Raw genomic sequence first — 18,540 nt, 5'->3', positions numbered from 1 at the left:
CCAAAACCCCTGAGTTTGGAACTCGTTCAAGTGAGCTCCCCATGCATAGGGGGAGGAATCCGTGGTGATGACTAGTTGATGAGGAGGTAGATGGAACAGTAGACCTCTGGATAGATTTGATGAGTTCAACCACCAAAGAAGCGACTGTCGAAGAGACGAGGTCACAGATATGTGTTGTGAACAAGGATCCGTCGCTTGTGACCACTGAGTCGCTAGGGTCCATTGAGGAGTACGCAGGTGGAGACGTGCGAAGGGGGTGACATGCACTGTGGATGCCATGTGCCCCAAAAGTACCATCATTTGATTTGCAGAGATGGAAGTTTTCTGGAACACCTGCTGACAGAGATGAAGGATGGTGTGAAGGCGGTTTGGAGGAAGAAACGCCCTCATCTGAACAGTATCCAGAATGGCTCCAATGAATTGAAGTCGCTGAGTTGGAATGAGGTGTGACTTGGGTAGATTGATCTCGAACCCCAACAGTCGAAGGAAGGAAATGGTCTGATTGGTGGCTATGTGAACGGACTGAGGAGAAGGAGCCTTGATGAGCCAGTCGTCCAGATAAGGGAAGACTTGAAAATTGTGGGAGCGGAGATAAGCTGCGACCACAATCAGACATTTGGTGAATACCCTGGGAGAGGAGGCTAAGCCGAAGGGTAGCACCTTGTATTGGTAATGATGTTGGTTGACAAGAAAGCGAAGGTATTGTCTGGACATCAGATGAATTGGAATGTGAGTATACGCCTCCTTGAGATCGAGGGAACATAGCCAGTCTTCCTGAGAGATAAGAGGGTATAGGGTGGCAAGAGATAACATCTTGAACTTCTCCTTGACCAGACATTTGTTGAGATCTCTGAGATCTAATATTGGTCTGAGATCTCCGGTTTTTTTGGGTACAAGAAAGTACCGGGAATAAAATCCCAGGCCTTGCTGGTCTAGAGGAACTGGTTCGATGGCATTGAGAAGGAGGAGGGATTGAACCTCCTGACCGAGAAGGAGGGACTGAGCCTTGTTGGAAGCAGACTCTTTTGGTAGACTTAACGGTGGAGGAGTCTGAAAGTTTAGAGAGTAGCCGTGGGCGATGATAGCAAGTACCCACTGGTCGGAGGTAATTGCTTCCCATCGAGATAGAAAAACCTGTAGTCGACCTCCTATGGGCTGAGGTAGAAGGCATGAGGGAGGAAGACTGGCAATGTTCTCGAGAAGAGAGTCAAAAGGGCTGTGTAGACTTAGGTTGAACAGCCGGTTTTACAGCAGGCTGTTGTTGTTGACGAGCCTGTTGCTGCTGTTGACGCTGCCTGCGAGGTTGAGGAGGATGAGTCTGAGCCAGGCGAGCAGAAAACCTTCTTTGATAAGAAGGTTGTTGCCTGAATGGACGAGGAGGAGGAGGTTTCTTCTTGTTTTTCAACAAGGTGTCCCACCTAGTCTCATGCGCGGAGAGCTTTTGTGTGGCGGTATCCATGGACTCCCCAAACAGCTCATCCCCCAGGCAAGGCGCATTGGCCAGTCGGTCCTGATGGTTTACATCCAGTTCTGAGACCCGTAGCCATGCCAACCTTCTCATTGCTACAGAAATAGCAGTGGCCCGTGACGTCAGTTCAAAAGTATCATAAATGGAACGGACCATAAACTTCCTGAGTTGCAAAAGACTAGAAGTACATTGCTGAAAAGCAGGAAGTTTACGGTCCGGAATGTACTTCTGAAAAGAGGTCACCTGTTGAATGAGATGCTTCAGGTAAAACGAGAAGTGGAATGCGTAATTACCTGAACGGTTGGCCAGCATGGCGTTTTGGTAAAGGCGCTTTCCAAATTTATCCATGGCCTTTCCCTCTCTGCCAGGAGGAACAGAGGCGTAAACACTGGCACCTACAGACTTCTTCAGGGTTGATTCCACCAACAAGGATTCATGGGGAAGTTGTTGCTTGTCGAATCCTGGGATTGGAATGACTTTATAAAGAGATTCCAATTTTCTTGGGGCTCCCGGGATGGTTAAGGGAGTTTCCAAGTTCTTATAGAAAGTTTCCCTCAAGATATCATGGAGGGGCAACTTTAAGAACTCCTTAGGAGGATGATCAAAGTCCAAGGCATCTAAGAATGCCTTGGACTTTTTAGAATCAGACTCCAAAGGAATTGAAAGGGTGTCTGACATTTCCCTTAAAAATTTGGTAAATGAGGAGTGCTCTAGCTTAGTAGCAGTGTCTTGCACCGATAGATCCTCCTCTTCAGATGAATAATCTTCCTCGGTACCGAGGTGATCATCCGAGTCATCCCACAAGTCAGGGTCCCGTACCGATTGGAGATGGCCCTGAGAAAGTGGAGTCGAGGTGCCAACATGTTTAGTCTTGCGTACCGATTTCCCCGAACGGTTGGAGACGGTACCAGGGGAGTGTAGAATGGTACGGGGTTCAGAGAACGGTACCGGTTCAGAAGTGTCCGGAGCAGAACGTCGTTTCGGTTCCGCTGATAGAATAGGCATGGACATGGATTTGTGCGGTGCCGACAAAGTCGATGTCAATAAAAGGGGTTGATCGACGGTCGGCACCGAAGGCTCATTGGGTACCGACACTGGAGGATTCGGTGTCAACAGAGCCGGGAGCAATTGTTGTAGTTGCTGTTTAAGTTGGGCCTGGAGGATAGAGGCAATGCGCTCATCCAACGTAGGACCCGATTGCACCGGTACCGGTCTTTTCTTGCTCGGTACCTTCGGTGCCGCTCGACGCTCGGGTGAAGTCGATGCCGATGACGAGGCAGTGACTTCAATGGGAGCGGAGCGTTTACGGGGCCGGCGCTCAGTCTGCAGGACTTGGCTCACTGCATGCTCGACTGGTGGCCCTAGGACAGTAGGGGAAGGCTTCTTAGCCGGCTTACCTACAGGGATCGACGTCGGCGATGTATCTGTCGGTGCCGAGACAGTCGGTGTCGATTTGGAGGAAGTTGCCGATGTCGATACTGGTGCAACTTCCATGTTGGTGCCGAACAGAATTCGTTGCTGAATCTGTCGGTTTTTTTAAAGTTCTTTTTTGTAAAGAACTACAGCAGGTGCAGGTGTCAGCCCTATGGTCCGGACCCAGACACTGAAGGCACCACTTGTGCGGGTCGGAGAGGGATATAGGGCGCGCACACCGCTGACACTTTTTGAAACCCGGTGACGGGGGCATGAAGGGAAAAACCGCTGTAGCAAAATCGAAGCCGGAGGCTTCGATGGTGCCAACAGGCCCCGCCGGGGTAGTCAATAAAACAAGAAAAAAATAAAACAATTTTTTTTTTTTTACAAACGTTAAAAGAACAAGAAAGAAATAAAATGAAGAGAAAAATACGCGCGAGCAGGAAGGCAAGTGAACAGTTTAGAAAAAAACTTCCAACAGCCGTTGGAAACACGCGTCTTCTTAGCTCCGCGGAATTAAGAAAACTGGGGACCGCGCGCCTCTGTCGGGCGGGAAGGCACTCGCGCACGCGCGGTGCGGCCTAGCTAGAACTTTCTAAAGTTCTTAGAGTGCAATCACTCTAAAATTGTCCGTACCGGGGCTCCGTCGGTGCCGTCACCCATCAGTCAAGAATATGCTGCCTGCTTGTCCTGGGATAAACCTTAGCTACACATTTTGGTGGAATTCATTATGCCATATATTTAAAATGGAACATGCAATAGCAGTACAAAGAGGGACATATACTAACTTTATAAAAATATGGGGGCCATTGGCAAAATATTGTGATGAATAGTCATTGATTCTTCTCTTTTCCTTTTCTTTTTTTTAGCACACAAAAGGGGGGAGGGAGTTGGGAATAATCTAATATAATAAAATGGTAGGACGCGCATGCGCACTAAAAAAATCGTGTTCCCTGATCCCGTCGCGGAAACACGAGTGCGCATGCGCGCCTACTACGTCACCACAGCCTGCTCTCCACCTCGCGCCGCTACAGGCCCCACACTCGCAACTCACACATCCGCTGCAGCCTAGCAACTCCGACCACAACCTTCCCCCCTCAACCGCCTAGGAGCTGCGGCGGGGGCTTTCAGAACAGAATATTATTACCATGTTTCTTTAGGCAGCTCCGGTTGTTTACTTGGATTCAATGTCAGCATTAGGGTTCGCCGGCCGCCAGCCGTGAGAGCCAGGTGATGAAGGCCGCCGCAGCCTCACCGCTAGGTAGGGGGACAACAATCGCGCTTATGCTCAAGCCGCCATTACTCCTCTCTCGAACCACACTAGGATCAAGAGAGGAGCTGCGGCGGGGGCTTGAGCATAAGCGCCATTGTTGTCCCCCTACCTAGCTGCGAGGCTGGGCGGCCTTCCTCACCCGGCTCACATTGAATCCAAGTAAACAACCGGTGCTTGGCCCGCCAAACAATTCCTGCCGTTGCCGAAATTTGCCCCACCGTTCCTTCCCTTCCTCCATCAGGTCAGTTCAGCTCTGTCTATGTTAAAAGCAGCTGCTTTGAAATTGGAGCCCTGCCGCCACTGTAACACGTTCCCTCTGCCGCGGTCCCATATGTCAGAGAAGGGGCGGGACCAAGGCAGAGGGGAACGTGTTACAGTGGCGGCAGGGCTCCAATTTCAAAGCAGCTGCTTTTAACATAGACAGAGCTGAACTGACCTGATGGAGGAAGGGAAGGAACGGTGGTTGGGCGCTGTTGAGCCCCTCTTTGCCCTCAGAGAGGGAAGAAGAAAGAAGGGGCCCTGGCAAGCGAGTTTTCAAAATCCAACCATAGCCTGGGACCCCTACATGATATGAATAATGACCAGACAACAAAAGGTAAGAAAAATAATTTTATTTTCTGTTTTGTGATTACAATATGTCAGATTTGAAATGTGTCTTGAGGGAGGCTGCCGCTGCGGCTTTGGACAGAGGGGTACCATTTTCGTGGGAGCCGGCATTCGAAGAGGCTTGGGACGCGGGGACGGATGCGGGAGGGGCTGCCGCTGCGAAGGGCTTTGGTGGGGGAGCCAGCCAGACCGCGAGTGTGGGGCCGTTGTAAGCGCGGATTGGTCAAGGAGCTGCTGCTGCTGAGGCTTTGAAATTGCTTTCCCACCGTTACTCCCTCCCGCCCCGGCTCTGCCTCTGCCCCTGCCCAGGTTCAAAAGCAGGAGAGGCGGTCATCTAGCACCCGTTAATCTAACGGGCTTAAACACTAGTTTTATATAATATGTTATAATATGCTATATAATATATGTGTTTATTCCTATTGAAAATGTGATAAAGGAAGGGTGGTTGGGGGGGGTTTGCATCACTAGATTTTTATGTGGTAGAGATTAATGTGCTATTGTGGAATAACTTGTACAATATATTCTTTTGTGCACTTGCTGTTCAATTTGAAAATGAATAAAGAATTTAAAAAAAAAAACAACAACATCCAATCATACTCAGCCTGCCTGACCATTCCAACTACCTTCTAGCCCTGTATCTTAAAAATTAATATTCTCAAAGAACAGAAACAATACCCACCCCAATTATTTGACCTGAAAAGGGAAACCCTCAAGCCACATCTGACTTACCTGCCCACTATCAACTTCACTGTGTTGGTAAAAACACCATTCAGGGCAAGAGTAAGGCTGGCAGCTGGAATAGAGGAACACAGAAAATTCACTCCTGGTGGTGATAAATACCCATGGCTGAAATTCTAGAACAGGAATTTCTGCTCTCTGACTGTTAACATCAGTTTTATAAATATATGACAACTAATTCAAACTATTAAGTCAGCATGGCTTCCTCCTTTCAAACTCTGACAGTGCTCTGAGATTGGGGTCAAAAACCTACCCATGCAGGCTTCTCTTGTGTCCCCTCTTTCTGTTTTCTTTAGGACCCTTATCACGAATATCAAGAATAAGGGGGAGAGAAATGCAGTAAGCTGAGAAGAAAGATAAAAAAATATATATATATATATATATATTAATGGGTTCCAGAGATGAAAGGACACAAAAATCATTTTTCAGCAAGAAAATTCCTATATCAAATATGTAGAATTAAAGGAGAATAGTAACCCTTTTTCTGAATATCTGCTTTTCTGCACAGCTCTACAACTGACATGCCCACACAGAGCATCCTGGTTATTGTCAACTAAGTAACAGTTTGAAAGTTCAACTTTCTTTCTCCTAAGAGGGAGGGGTAGAGAGTTGCACAGGGACAGAAATCCCATCCGTCCCCACCCATCTGTATAAACTTCAGAAATAGTTATTTCATTTAATTATGCTACTGAATTAAAGGCTCTGGTGGAGACCCATTTACAAATAAGCAAAGACACTTTATTAATTTGGAAATATTAATTCGGAAGAATAGATACTTTGTAAATGGGTTTCTACCAGAGCCTCTAATGTAAATATAAAATAGAAATACTCAGCTGATGAGGACCCCCAAGTTTTCAGCTGAGGGCTTCCTCTGCAGTTGGCCAGGGGTCCTATTGCTAAGCCTGGCAGGCAGCAGTAGCGTCTATGAGTCACAGATGCTTGGACCTTAGTGGCTCATGGATGCGCTTGGTGGAGGGGAGTTCTGGCTGTCTCTAGAGGAGGCTCTCTGCTGGTGGTGCTTGGGGATCCTCACCAGCCACAGCAAGAGTCAGCAAGTACTTCAACACTGTAGAAATAAAACCTAAATTGCATTTCCTTTTCTTTTGAATACAATACAAAGACATCTGCTATATACATTTCCCAAAGCTAATATATTTTATTCAATAAATTTCATTTTTTACTTTTGTTGTCTGGAAACTTATTTTTCCATCAGGTTGGTCCCAGTTTCTTTTTTCTGCTTTCCCATCTTCTGTAAATTATTCTCTTGCTGTCCATTGGTTCTTCCTACCATGGTCCAGCATTTATTCCTTTCTCATCTTTCACCCTTGACCACCAGCCCCATGCCCATTTCTCCTTCTGTTCTATCACCCCATTTTCAGCACCATGCCACATCTCTCCCTCCATTCCCTTCACCACTATGTCCAACATTCCTCCCTCTTGCATCCCTTTCAATCTGTCCCACTGTTCCCTTTCCACCACATTTCTCATTCTCATCTTTCTCTTCTCTATCATCTGTACCTCACTCCCTCCCTTTGACCAAAAATTATCCTCTTTCTTCCATTCCCCATGTGTACACAACCATCTCTCTTTCCTGATCACTGACACACCCACACCCAATTCTCCCTTTCTATTCCCTCCCATATCTCAGCATCTCTTTCCCTCCCTTCCTCCATCCTCTCTCCCACCCCTTCATTTGAGTCCAGATAACAGCAGGGGTTGGAGGCAGCCTGCAGCACGCCACATGTAGCTAACCTGGAAATCTTTCCCCGAAGTCAGTGCTGACGTCAGAGGGAAGGCTTTGCGTCAATCTGGCAGCAGCTGAGGTGTCAGGTGGGAGGGGGTATATACTGGATGTAGGAGGTGAGAGGAGACAGACTGTAGATAGAAAGGGGGAGGGATCAGACACACTGGATGGAAGGGGAAAGATAACAGAGAAGCTGGAATGCCTGGGGAGAGAGAAAAAGACAGATGATGGATGTAAAGAAAAGGAGAGGGGAGGAAGACATGAATGGAAGGGAGGAGAGGGGGAGGATGCGGATGGAAGTGAGGAAAGAGAAAGATGGGGCAGACACTGAATAGAAGGAAGAGAAAGAGAAATGAAGCAGATGCTGGGCTGAAAGGGGGAGAGAAAGATGGGCAGATGCTGGATGGAAATGGAGGAGAGGGAAGATGCTGGAGAGAAAAGAGAAAGGGCAAATGCTGGATAGAAGGGAGCTGCTGAATGATGGGCGAGAAAGATGATAGAATTAGTGACAGACTAGGAAATAAGAAGAAGTGGAATAAGAAAGCCAGAGTGAGGGAAAGAAATGGTAAGTTCTGGTAGACAGAGCAGACCATGCAAGCTTACGGGGCTTCAGAAAGCTGGATCATTCTGGTAACAGCAGAGCAGCTTCAGCCTCGCTTGCTGCAGTCCAAGATCCTGGGTCGCAGCTCCTCGTTGGGTTTTTGCAGCTTCGGCATCCACCGATCCCTGCTCAGCTCTGAGCCACAGATTGCGGCTTGTGCAGCAGAACCGGGCCCTGCATGCTGTGTGTGACCGGCAAAGTTAGACATTTCAGGTTTGTCCTGAGGTGGGAGGGAGGAGGACGACTCTGTCCGCCCACTCTAGCCTACACGTGACACCTCCCCACGAATCAGCAACAGTTTCTGTCATATAGGCATGGAGCTCAGCACGTAGGCACACAGAGTCTGTGTGCCTACGTGCTGAGCTCATTGCCTACGTGATAGAGACTGTTGCTGCTGATTCGTTTGAACTCGGGAGCTCAGCTTGGCGCCGGACCGGAAATTAGGTAGGCCTAGGGATAAGAACCCCGGGCCCATCCCCATGGGAGTCCCGTTAATCTTGCAGGGGTTCCATGGGAGTCCCGTAGGCCTGGGAGGGGTCCCCGTGGGCCTGGGAGGGGTTCCCATGGGAGTCCCGTTGACCTAGGGGGTCCCCGTGGGAGTCTCATAGGCCTGGGAGGGGTCCCCGTGGGAGTCCTGTGGGCCTGGGAGGGGTCCCCGTGGGAGTCTCGTAGGCCTGGGAGGGGTCCCCGTGGGAGTCTCGTAGGCCTGGGAGGGGTCCCCGTGGGAGTCTTGTAGGCCTGGGAGGGGTCCCCGTGGGAGTCCCGTTGACCTAGGGGGATCCCCGTGGGATTCCCACAATCCCCGTTCCCATGCAGACCTCTAGTGAGGGAAAGTTGAGATCAACAACAAAAGATTAGGTTCTTACCTTTGCTAATCTTCTTTCTCATAAATCCTCACTTTATTCCAGGACCAGTGGGTTATTTCCCTCCTCCCGCCAGGGATCTGTAGGAAGCCTGAAAACCTTTTACCCCATCCCCCCTCACACCTTACCACTGAGCATGCTCCTGTATACTCCAGTCAGTCAGGAACATTGTAGAGGAAGAGAGAGAGAGAGAGAAAGGAAGAGAGAGAGAGAGAGAGAGGAAGAGAGAGAAAGAGAGAGAAACAGGGAACTCCCCAAGCAAATCAATTCTGCTCATATAAACAAATGCAATAACAATGCAAATAACAGGGTATGAAACATTGAAAACTTCAACGACAAAACAGTGCTAAAGGGAGACACAGCCTGCACTGACAGAGGGGGGTACCTGAAATAGGGAGCCCCCCACCTCCAAGATGAAGAGCTAAACCCAGTTTAATGGCACTCTTATAAAGGCTGGTCAGAAACCTAGCTTACCTGTACTTGTAAGGCAGACAATCGGAAATCAGCGAGTATAGGGCAGGTTCCCGGAATAAAGTGAGGATTTACAAGAAATAAGATTAGCAAAGGTAAGAACCTAATCTTTCATTCTTGTACAACCCCACTTTATTCAGGGACCAGTGGGACATAACAGTGCAGTCCCAAAACATCAGAGTAGGGCTGATGAGCCCACTGCCAACTCAGAGGACCCCAACAGCAGTATCCTGCTTGGCTGTCACATTGATCCTGCAAAACTTGGTAAAGTATGCAAATCTCATCCAGAGACACAGCCGATGATCTGCCCAAGAGAAGAAATTTATTTATTTATTCGATTTTTTAGCCCGTCCTCCCAAAAGAGCCCAGAACGGGTTACAATGAATATATTGGTGCATTAAAATTATAAGTAAGAAAGGTACTTAGAAATTCCCTTACTGTCCCGAAGGCTCACAATCTAACTAAAGTACCAGGAAAAATGACAATTAGAAGAGTAATAAAGAAAGAAAATAGAGATAGAGGAGAAAAATAAGAAAATAAACATACTAATAAGATTACAATGATCTAAAGGAATTTGAAAGGTTAAAAAGAGGGGAGATAGGAATAGATGCAGAGGGAGAACCGTTGAAGCAATAGAATTCTGGAGAAATTTAAATGAAATTTGAATGATAAAATAAAACAAAACAAGTGGTAAAACAATGAGTGAGATTAAAAAAATATATCATAAACTAAAAAGAAGTGAAAATAAAATCAAAACAGTTAAAACTGAAGTCCAGCTTGAACGGGCCCCCGAGCCAACCGTTGGTCCGATGGCCGGACTGCAGCCCTCCTCCGTCGGCTCTCCCCTGCTGGAATGGAGGAGGAGCAAAGACAGTGTCAGGTGCCCCGCTGGAACGGGCCCCCGAACTGACCGTTGGTCCGATGGCCAGACTGCAGCCCTCCTCCGTCGGCTCTCCCCTGCTGGAAATTCCTCTGGTTGAAGAAGCCCACACCCCTAGTGTGGGGGGGGCTCTTCCCAGCCGGTATGTAAGTCGCGGAAATGGCCATGCGAAGCCACTTGTAAATGGTAGCCTTAGAGGCTGGCCTACCTTTGCGGGCTGAACCCACCAGACCAAACTGGTGGTTAGAGAGGCCAAACTCAATGGTAGCCTCCAAATACTGCAACAGAAGTCTGCACAGCTAAAGACCACAACACCCGGTCCTGCTCCCTCGAACCAGAGGAAGCCAAAAGCAGGAAAGATAAGCTCCTACAGACTGGCCTGTAAGAATTGAAACTGGAGTACACAAGAGCATGCTCAGTGGTAAGGTGTGAGGGGGTGGGAGTAAAAGCTTCAAATATTTTGAGGTTTCCTACAGATCCCTGGCAATAGGAGGAAAATAACCCACTGATCCCAGAATAAAGTGGGATTGTACAAGAAATTGTATTTTAAGATTATCAGATATTCAGCTAATAAGCCATTTGATAGTGATAAATCTGTATCCACTCTGGAATCATCATATGCAAGAAATCTCCCCAAGATAGCCACTGTGCAATCATCCAAACACCGCCAGCTGTTACAGGCCAGAGAGAATGAGAAGGCACAAAAGCTCTCCAGGGTAATGCACCCAGAAAACACACAGCATTAGTGAACAAAATGAATAGTATGCAGTTACTACGTACAAACATGTATCTGGTAGGCACATAGTCTGTCTTTACATGGGGGTTCTTGTACAGCCACATTTCCTCGGGCTGAATCACTCGCTGGAAAGGAGTCAAGAGCTCAGTCCCCCTGAAAGAAAACCACACAGTCGTAGTCTAAGACATATTTTTAATGGCTCTGTAACATTACATAGAGAGCAAGACTAAAAAGGAAAAACATTTCATGAAGTCTCAGATCTGCTTAAGAGGCAGGGGAGGAAGAGAAGATCAGAACAGTAAAGATGCAGTGACTGGGATGGAAGAAAAAAGCACAGGTATAATGTAGTCTTACAAATGATGGATTATTATAAAAGCAGTACAATCAACTTTTAAGCATTGCTCTGCACTGAAGCAGAGTTAGTGTGACCATATATTTTATTTCAACACTAGCTCTGCATCACAGCACAGGGGAGATCAGAAAGGCCTATATAGTAAAGGGGAAATATGCTTAGTACACAGGACCTAAGTGAATCCAATCTGTTTTCTCAATATTGGACTAACTGATCTAGGTTCTATTCTAGCTTTTCCTATGATATTAGGGTTAAAAAACTACTCTGACAAAATAACTTAGGTACTAAGGAGAGTAGGCATAACATTTTCTCCAAAACGAGCCTCAGAGCTAAAGGCACGACCTAGAACGCAGAGCCCTTGTATTCAGCTACACAGCTGACCTGCTATAATCATCGGCTCCTCTTACAGCCAGCACATATCCAGGAAAAAAACTCCACCCATGGGAGAAAAAAAAACCTGTGGTGTTGCTAGCTGTAGAGACAAAATCAAAATCAAAAAGCACTAAACTCCCCAATGTCTAAGAATGTGGTAATACAGAGAACATACATGTAACAAAACAAACACACAGACAAGCCAAGTACTTAGCTGCACAGTCCCGGGACCTTCCAGCAACACCACAGATTTTTTTCTCCCATGGGTGGAGATTTTTCCTGGGTATGTGCTGGCTGTAAGAGGAGCTGATGATTATAGCAGGTCAGCTGTGTAGCTGAATACAAGGGCTTTGGCGTTCTGGGCCGTGCCTTTAATTCTGAGGCTCGTTTTGGATAAAAGGATTGATCAATTTAGGTTATGCCTACTCTCCCTAGTACCTAAGTTATTTTGTCAAGAGTAGGTTTTTGATGCAGTTTATTTAGCTGACATAAGTTACCCTGTGTGTTGTGCAAGTAGTATTAGGGTTACCATATGTCAGGGTTTCCCCAGACACATCCCCCTTTTGGCACTCCCATTGGGCATCTGGGCAGCTTTTTCAATTTCCTTCTTTTGTCCGGTTTTCACCATTTGGAGGGGGTGGGGGGGAACGACAGCAGCAGCAGCAGCCTGAATTAGAAATCATCCCAGCTGGACTCAGAGTTCCAGACCCAATGCTATGGCAGTCATTGGCACTCGTTATCACAGATGCACAGCACGTGCCAATAGAGGTCAGCTCATGTCACACTGGTCAACTGATCTACTGGATGTGCTGTACAGCAAGCAAGAACTTCCTTTCTCCTTTGACCTCATGAACTGCATGTAGACAGCAGTCACTGAAGACCAAGGAAGAGGAAAGAAGAGGTCAGCAGGGACCTGGGATGGACTTGCTGCACGGGATGGTGGACCAATGTTCTGCTGCTTAAGTTAGCCTAAAATTGGGACTAAATAAAATATGTTCTCTGTCCTAAGATTAGGGGCAACCAAAGGAGGATGTACCAGGAAGTTCCTCCCAATTGCCTGTTCCCTGGGAAAGAGAAAAAAAAAAGGCTATGGATTGACTGCCAGGTCCTCAAGAAATAAATTCCAAAAGAGTGGATGCTGTGGATTTAAGATAAGTAGAGGGTAGGTGGGGGGGGGGGGGGGGTGTTTTTATTTTTGACAATCTGTAACTTGTACTCTGCATGTATTGCTGAGACCTCTGTGGCTGTTTGCTATAATTGGCCATTTGCTAAAAGGTTGGGAGGGAGAGATACTGAACATGACTATAGTCAGGAAAGAGATAATTTCCCTGGCTAGACTTTGAAATAAAAACCATAGTGCCTGTTATTTTGGTTTTTGCAATTGCCCTTGATGCTTTGGATCTGTTACAGCTGGTCCCTAGTACCTGGCCAAAACCCATGGAGTAGCAACATTCTAAACAAGCGGTGGCTTCCCCTTGTCTCTCTCAATAACAGAGTATGGACTTTCTTAAAACCAGCTATGCTATCCACTCTTACCACAACCTCTGGCAATATATTTCAGAGCTTAACTATTATCTGAGTAAAAAATATTTCCTCCTAAGCTGTAATCATACTTTATACGACTTATTTAACTATGAATCACTTATCTATTTGGGACTCCTAGTCACATAAAGTATGATTATAGCTTAGGCCTTGTTATAAATCTCTGGTAAAATGGCTTTGGATAAAGTTTTGAGTGCCTGAGAATAGCTCAAAGCTTCTGAATAGTGAAGAACTGGTTTATTAATTTGGATTATGTGCATTGCTTCACTTCCCACCCTTATAACTTCTTAAGGGATGATCTAGTTCTTAAAAACCTTTGCATGGGCACAGGGCCCAAGGGGGAAGGGGTTCCCACTTTTCAAATTTGATGCGAGAATCAGGGGAGGGGGTAGAAGACCAACACTGCCATCTTTTGAAAAGAAATAGGGAGAGGGCTTGAACTGATATCTAGAAACGTCGCACTTATTTTTCTGCTTTTCGAGGGGAGAGAGTAGCAACATCTTCGCACTGCAGTTGGAACAGATGCTTTTGCTGCAATTTCAAAACTTTAATATGCATGCCTTGTTATTAATAATAAATGACAACCCACAAACGTGTCGGACCTCGGGGTGACACATATAGTTTTGGGTTTTGTTTTGTTATTTTTTGCTTACAGGAAGATCCCAAAGAGCAGAATCCTGACGGCCACTTCCAGAGCGAAATCCAGCAGCACTTTCCTCCTCATCTTCTTCTCTAGCGGCTGCAGCTTCTAGGAGAGAACAAGTGCGAAAGAATTGGAGTTCAAAACTTTTCCTGGCTAGGACGAGAGGCAACGGCTGCGCAGGACTTTCCAGTATTCTTTCATCTACCCTCACACCACAGCCGACGAGCCCCAATACCCGCCGCCACGCACCGAAAGCATTACGGGGATTAGCGAGAGAACTGCCGGCGGAGACCTAGTCTAGAATCTAGCACCGGCTGTTTCTCGCAAGCTCCCGCCGCAAACCCCGGCGAGAAAGACGCGAAGCCTCGCGCTCCGGACGCGGCGACGGAGTCTCATTATGGTGGAGCCCCGTGGAAGAGGAGGCGGAAGCGTCTCTTCACCATGGTGCTGCTGGAATCACTCCTACTAGCGGACGTGGCAGCCACAGGAGCCGCCGCCGCGCGGAGGGGAAAAGTGCAAGAGGGACACCGGGAAGCTGAGAGCGGGGAAGGCGGCACTGCCCCCCGCCGGTCCCAGAGAGCACTGCAGGAGCGAGACAACGTACACCTTCCGAGCGCAAACGGAACCACAACAACAACAAAAAAATCTAGTTGGCAATAAAATCAAAGCAATCTTTCTAAACCCACCAAAGACAGGAACTTTACTGGCTGTTATACAGTGTGTGGCACTGAAAGGAACCTGTGTATCTAGATCATAGGAGTCTCTCTTTTGGAGAAGTTAGGGCATTGGCCCCCCCCAGTTATTTGCCCAACAGCAACTAGATTTGGAGCGGGCAGGGTGGCTGGAAAATGGTTTTCTTTCACCCCTTCAACCAAAAAGTGCAAAGCCAGTGCAACTGCGGGCCTTCACCAGGCCTTATTCCAAGTTTTATTTAAAATTTGATATACCGCTTAAAAAGTTGTCTAAGTGGTGTACAAAGTCATGAACAGATAAAATCAAGGGGGGGGGGGCTAATTGGACAACAACGGACTTAAATGACATATTGAAACATAGAGGAAAGGGGAACAAATACAATTGGCAATAGAAGAGAGAGACAATAAAGGTCAGTACAGTAGGAGGGGGAGATGCGCTTCCTTTTTAATGTATGGCAATCACTTACCATAGGCATCCTTAAATAGAAAGGTCTGTAAATTTTTCTATAGAACATAAGAATTGCTGCTGCTGGGTCAGACCAGTGGTCCATCATGCCCAGCAGTTCGCTCACACAGCGGCCCTCTGGTCAAAGACCAGCGCTCTGAGACTAGGCCTACCAGCGTATGCTCTTGTTGCTTCTCAGAGATGTAAGGATAAAGAAGTCCACAATGTGGGTGCTGCAACTGAGAAAATCTTCTCCCCCAGTCATTTATCTTTCAGGGCCCCACCTCAGTCTCTCCCCGCCCAATATTTTGATAATTAAACACAACAACTGTGACCATCACACAAAAATCCTACAACTGTAGGTTACAGTTTATAGTAATGGTTCTTAGACTGTGACTGAATTGAAGAAAGTGTGGGACAGGCATGTAGGATATCTTAGGGAGAGGAGGAAATAGAAGATGCTAAAGATGGGCAGTCTGGATGAGCCATTTGGCCTTTAGCTACTGTCATGTTTCTGTTTTTATGGCTGTTAAAACCAATTGATTTGCTTAGAGTTGAAAGCCAAGTCAAGAAATCGTTTATTAATCACTAATTTACAAATCACAAAATTTAGTTATATCAAAATGAGATAAGCTCTTAATTATATAGCAATGTAGAGTCCACACATAAGAGGCTAGGGATGAATACCAAACCTTGTTGAATGAGGACAGAAATTTCACCAATCGTCGTTCATTCCCACTGGAATCTAACCCATTCTGGCAAAGATCTATTCTATCCCCACCCATGCCCACAGATATTTCCTGCAATACCCCACTCAAACTTTCCTCTACCTTGTTTCCTCCCAACCCCAGCAGCTTCCTGCCTCCTTTCTGGAAACTACTTCACTGTTTTCTTGAGACCATATTCACTATAGCCCCAGTCATGGTACATGAGCTTGTCGTGTCACTGGGGCTTGCACGCAGCGGAGAAGCAGAAAGTTATGCCGTCAGTAGTTTCACTATTAGCAGGGCCTCCTAAGGCAGTCAGGTTTCAGTGGAGATGTCAGACTAATGATGATAGGCAGCAGCAGATGAGTAGTGGTGTAAGTACGGAGAAAATCCGCCCCAGGTGCAATGTTGGGATGGGTGGCAGCATACCTCCTCCTCTTCCCTTCCCTTCCCTTCATACCTCTAGCTGAAGTTGTTTGTGGCGGTCAACAATGTGCTCTTTGCGACCCTGTTGGCTCTCCTGCTGATGCCACTGTGCATAGGGGCTGTGCATAGGAAGTGACATCAGAGGGAGAGCCAATGGGGTAGTGAAGAGCATGTTGACCACCATGAGCAACAACTTCAACTAGAGGTATGGGGGAAGGGGAGACATGCGCAGCGAGTGGGACCGGGGAAGGAGCAGGGGGGAGGGGTGCTACCGCCCCAGGCACCTCTCACACTCACTACGCCACTGGGCGGAGGATCGGGTTTAGGGTTACCAGATGTCTGGATTTTCCCAGAAATGTTCTCTTTTTGAGGACTATGGCAGGAGTCTGGGTGGCTTTTTAATTTTACAGTTTTTGACCGGGGAAACTGGACATGTAGTAACCCTATTGCAGCTCGGGTACTTATCCGATGTCCTCCCTCACCCCAATTGCGGCATCCACGGCTTCCTCACCCAGCACTACTGTAATTTTTGGCCTTCAGCAGTGGGAATGAAGCAAACATGCTGTCTTTGGTGACTTGGAAGCCTTCTCTCTGCTACTGCTTCCTGTTCCCACATAGTTAGGAAGAAGTAAGCAGAGATAAAGCTTCCAGGTTGCTAAAGGCAGTATGTTTGCTTCACTCACACTGCTGACGGCCAAAGAGCGCCGGGTAAGAGATGCTGGACTGTGGGGATGGGGAGGAAGGGGATGCAAAGATGCCAGACCTCCAGGGGAAGAAAGGGAAGGAGCAGCTAGAGATGGCAGACAACGGAAGGGGTGAATGAGAGAGATATCAGACCACTGGATGGGGAAGGGGGGGAAGAAGTGAAAGATGGTAGACCAGAGAAACAAAGGTGGAGGGAGAGATTACAGACTAAAGCAGGGGGAGTGGAAGGGAAAGACAGAGAAATGCTAGACCACAAAGAGGGTACGAAGGAAAGGAAGGAGGGGAGAGAGATGCCAGACTGGGGAAAGGAGAAAATAAAGATTCAAGACCATAGGAGGAGGAAAGAGGGGGGGGGGAAACAGATGTCAGACCACAGGAGAGGGAGAAGATTGAACACAGGGATAGATGAGAAAGGGAGAGAGAGGGAGGACATGGTGCACAGGGATGGGAGGAGTAGGGAAAGGAGGGGAGAGATGGGGAAGGGAAGAGAGATAGAAGAAATGCTATTTAAGGATAGATGGGAATAGGGGAGAAGAAAGAGGGACAGGGAAGAGGGGAAGGGCAGAGAGAGGGAGGAGAGAGTATGCATGGATAGATGGGATGGGAAGGGAAGACATGGAAAAGTAGATAGATCGGAGGAGGAAGTAGAAAAATGGAAAAAAGTTGAATGTTAAAGGTTAATGCTAAAAATAGATGTAGTACAGAAAGTGAAGGTGAGAAAAACAGCAAATGGATAAGGTGGCCCTGGAAACAAGATATAAGAACACAGACAGAAGGAAGTGCAACCAGAGACTGGGAAAAGATAAGTAGAAAAATAAAATCACCAGAAAACAAAGGTAGGAAAAGTGATTTTATTTTCAATTTAGTGATTGAAATGTGTCAGTTTTCAAAATGTACATCTGCTGTCTAAGGAACATAAGAATAGCATTACTGGGTCAGACCAAAGGTCCATCAAGCCCAGTAGCTCATTCTCACAGTGGCCAATCCAGGTTATTAGTACCTGGCCAAAACCCAAAGAGTAATAACATTCCATGCTACCGATCCAGGGCAAGCAATGGCTTCCCCCGTGTCTTTCTCAATAAGAGACTATGGACTTTTCCTCCAGGAAATTGTCCAAACCTTTCTTAAAACTAGCTATGCTATCCGCTCTTACCACAACCTCTGGCAATGCATTCCAGAGCCTAGCTATTCTCTGAGTGAAAAAATATTTCCTCCTGTTGGTTTTAAAAGTATTTCTCTGTAATTTCATTGATGCTGATGTCCACACATCCATAGAAGCCCTCTAGACACATCCTGGAGCTCAGGGAAGGAGACACAAGGTCCATGGGGGTGGGGCTCGAATGGGGCAGGGCTGGGGGGCAGAACAGGGGCAGCGCCATGTGTCCACTTTTTTTTAAGAGGAAATCTGGTAACCCTAATCGTGTTTGATGTGACAATGGTGACATAAAATTTATATTGTGCAGAAGAAAGGCCCAGCAAACTACCTCTATATTCTGCCACAGAAACTTGATGATGTTCATCAAATTGCTATGACTCAAACACGTCAATGGCACCTAACAGTCACTATAAATGTAGGATTAAGTGACTTGCCCAGGGTCACAAGGAGCAGCACGGGGCTTGAACCCAGAACCTCAGGGTGCAGAGGCTGTATCTCTAAACACTAGGCCATTCATATGATATATAACAGCCATACCAATGGGTAACAATAGTGCCTTCAATTCATAACCCAACTCCCCAATGCCCACTGCTGTCTTCAATATCACCAAAATTCGACCCTTCCTCTCTGAGCACACTACCCGGACCATTGTCCAAGCTCTCATAACCTCACTGCAATCTACTCCTAACTGGTATCCCTCAGTGTTG

The 18,540-nt window shown here is 47.0% G+C and overlaps 1 protein-coding gene across 2 annotated transcripts in view; it reads right to left on the bottom strand.

Moving 5' to 3' along the window:
- PLPP5 (phospholipid phosphatase 5) overlaps positions 1 to 14,184 on the bottom strand; it is a 28,442-nt gene extending 14,258 nt beyond the window's left edge. The window contains exons 1-5 of one of the 2 annotated variants that reach the window (XM_033949641.1): positions 14,143 to 14,184; positions 13,713 to 13,807; positions 10,838 to 10,946; positions 5,752 to 5,842; positions 5,490 to 5,553 (exon numbers count right to left, since the gene is read on the bottom strand). In XM_033949641.1, coding sequence (XP_033805532.1) covers positions 5,490 to 5,553; positions 5,752 to 5,842; positions 10,838 to 10,946; positions 13,713 to 13,807; positions 14,143 to 14,145 — 362 coding nt within the window. In that variant the 5' untranslated portion in view covers positions 14,146 to 14,184. The other variant, XM_033949640.1, reaches the window with a different exon arrangement.
- Positions 14,185 to 18,540: the final 4,356 nt, after the last annotated feature.

Source organism: Geotrypetes seraphini, chromosome 6 (assembly GCF_902459505.1).
Source record: "Geotrypetes seraphini chromosome 6, aGeoSer1.1, whole genome shotgun sequence".
Lineage (NCBI taxonomy): Eukaryota > Metazoa > Chordata > Amphibia > Gymnophiona > Dermophiidae > Geotrypetes > Geotrypetes seraphini.
The sequence above is the reverse complement of the archived record's forward strand: the minus strand, read 5'-3'. Positions and strand labels throughout refer to the sequence as shown.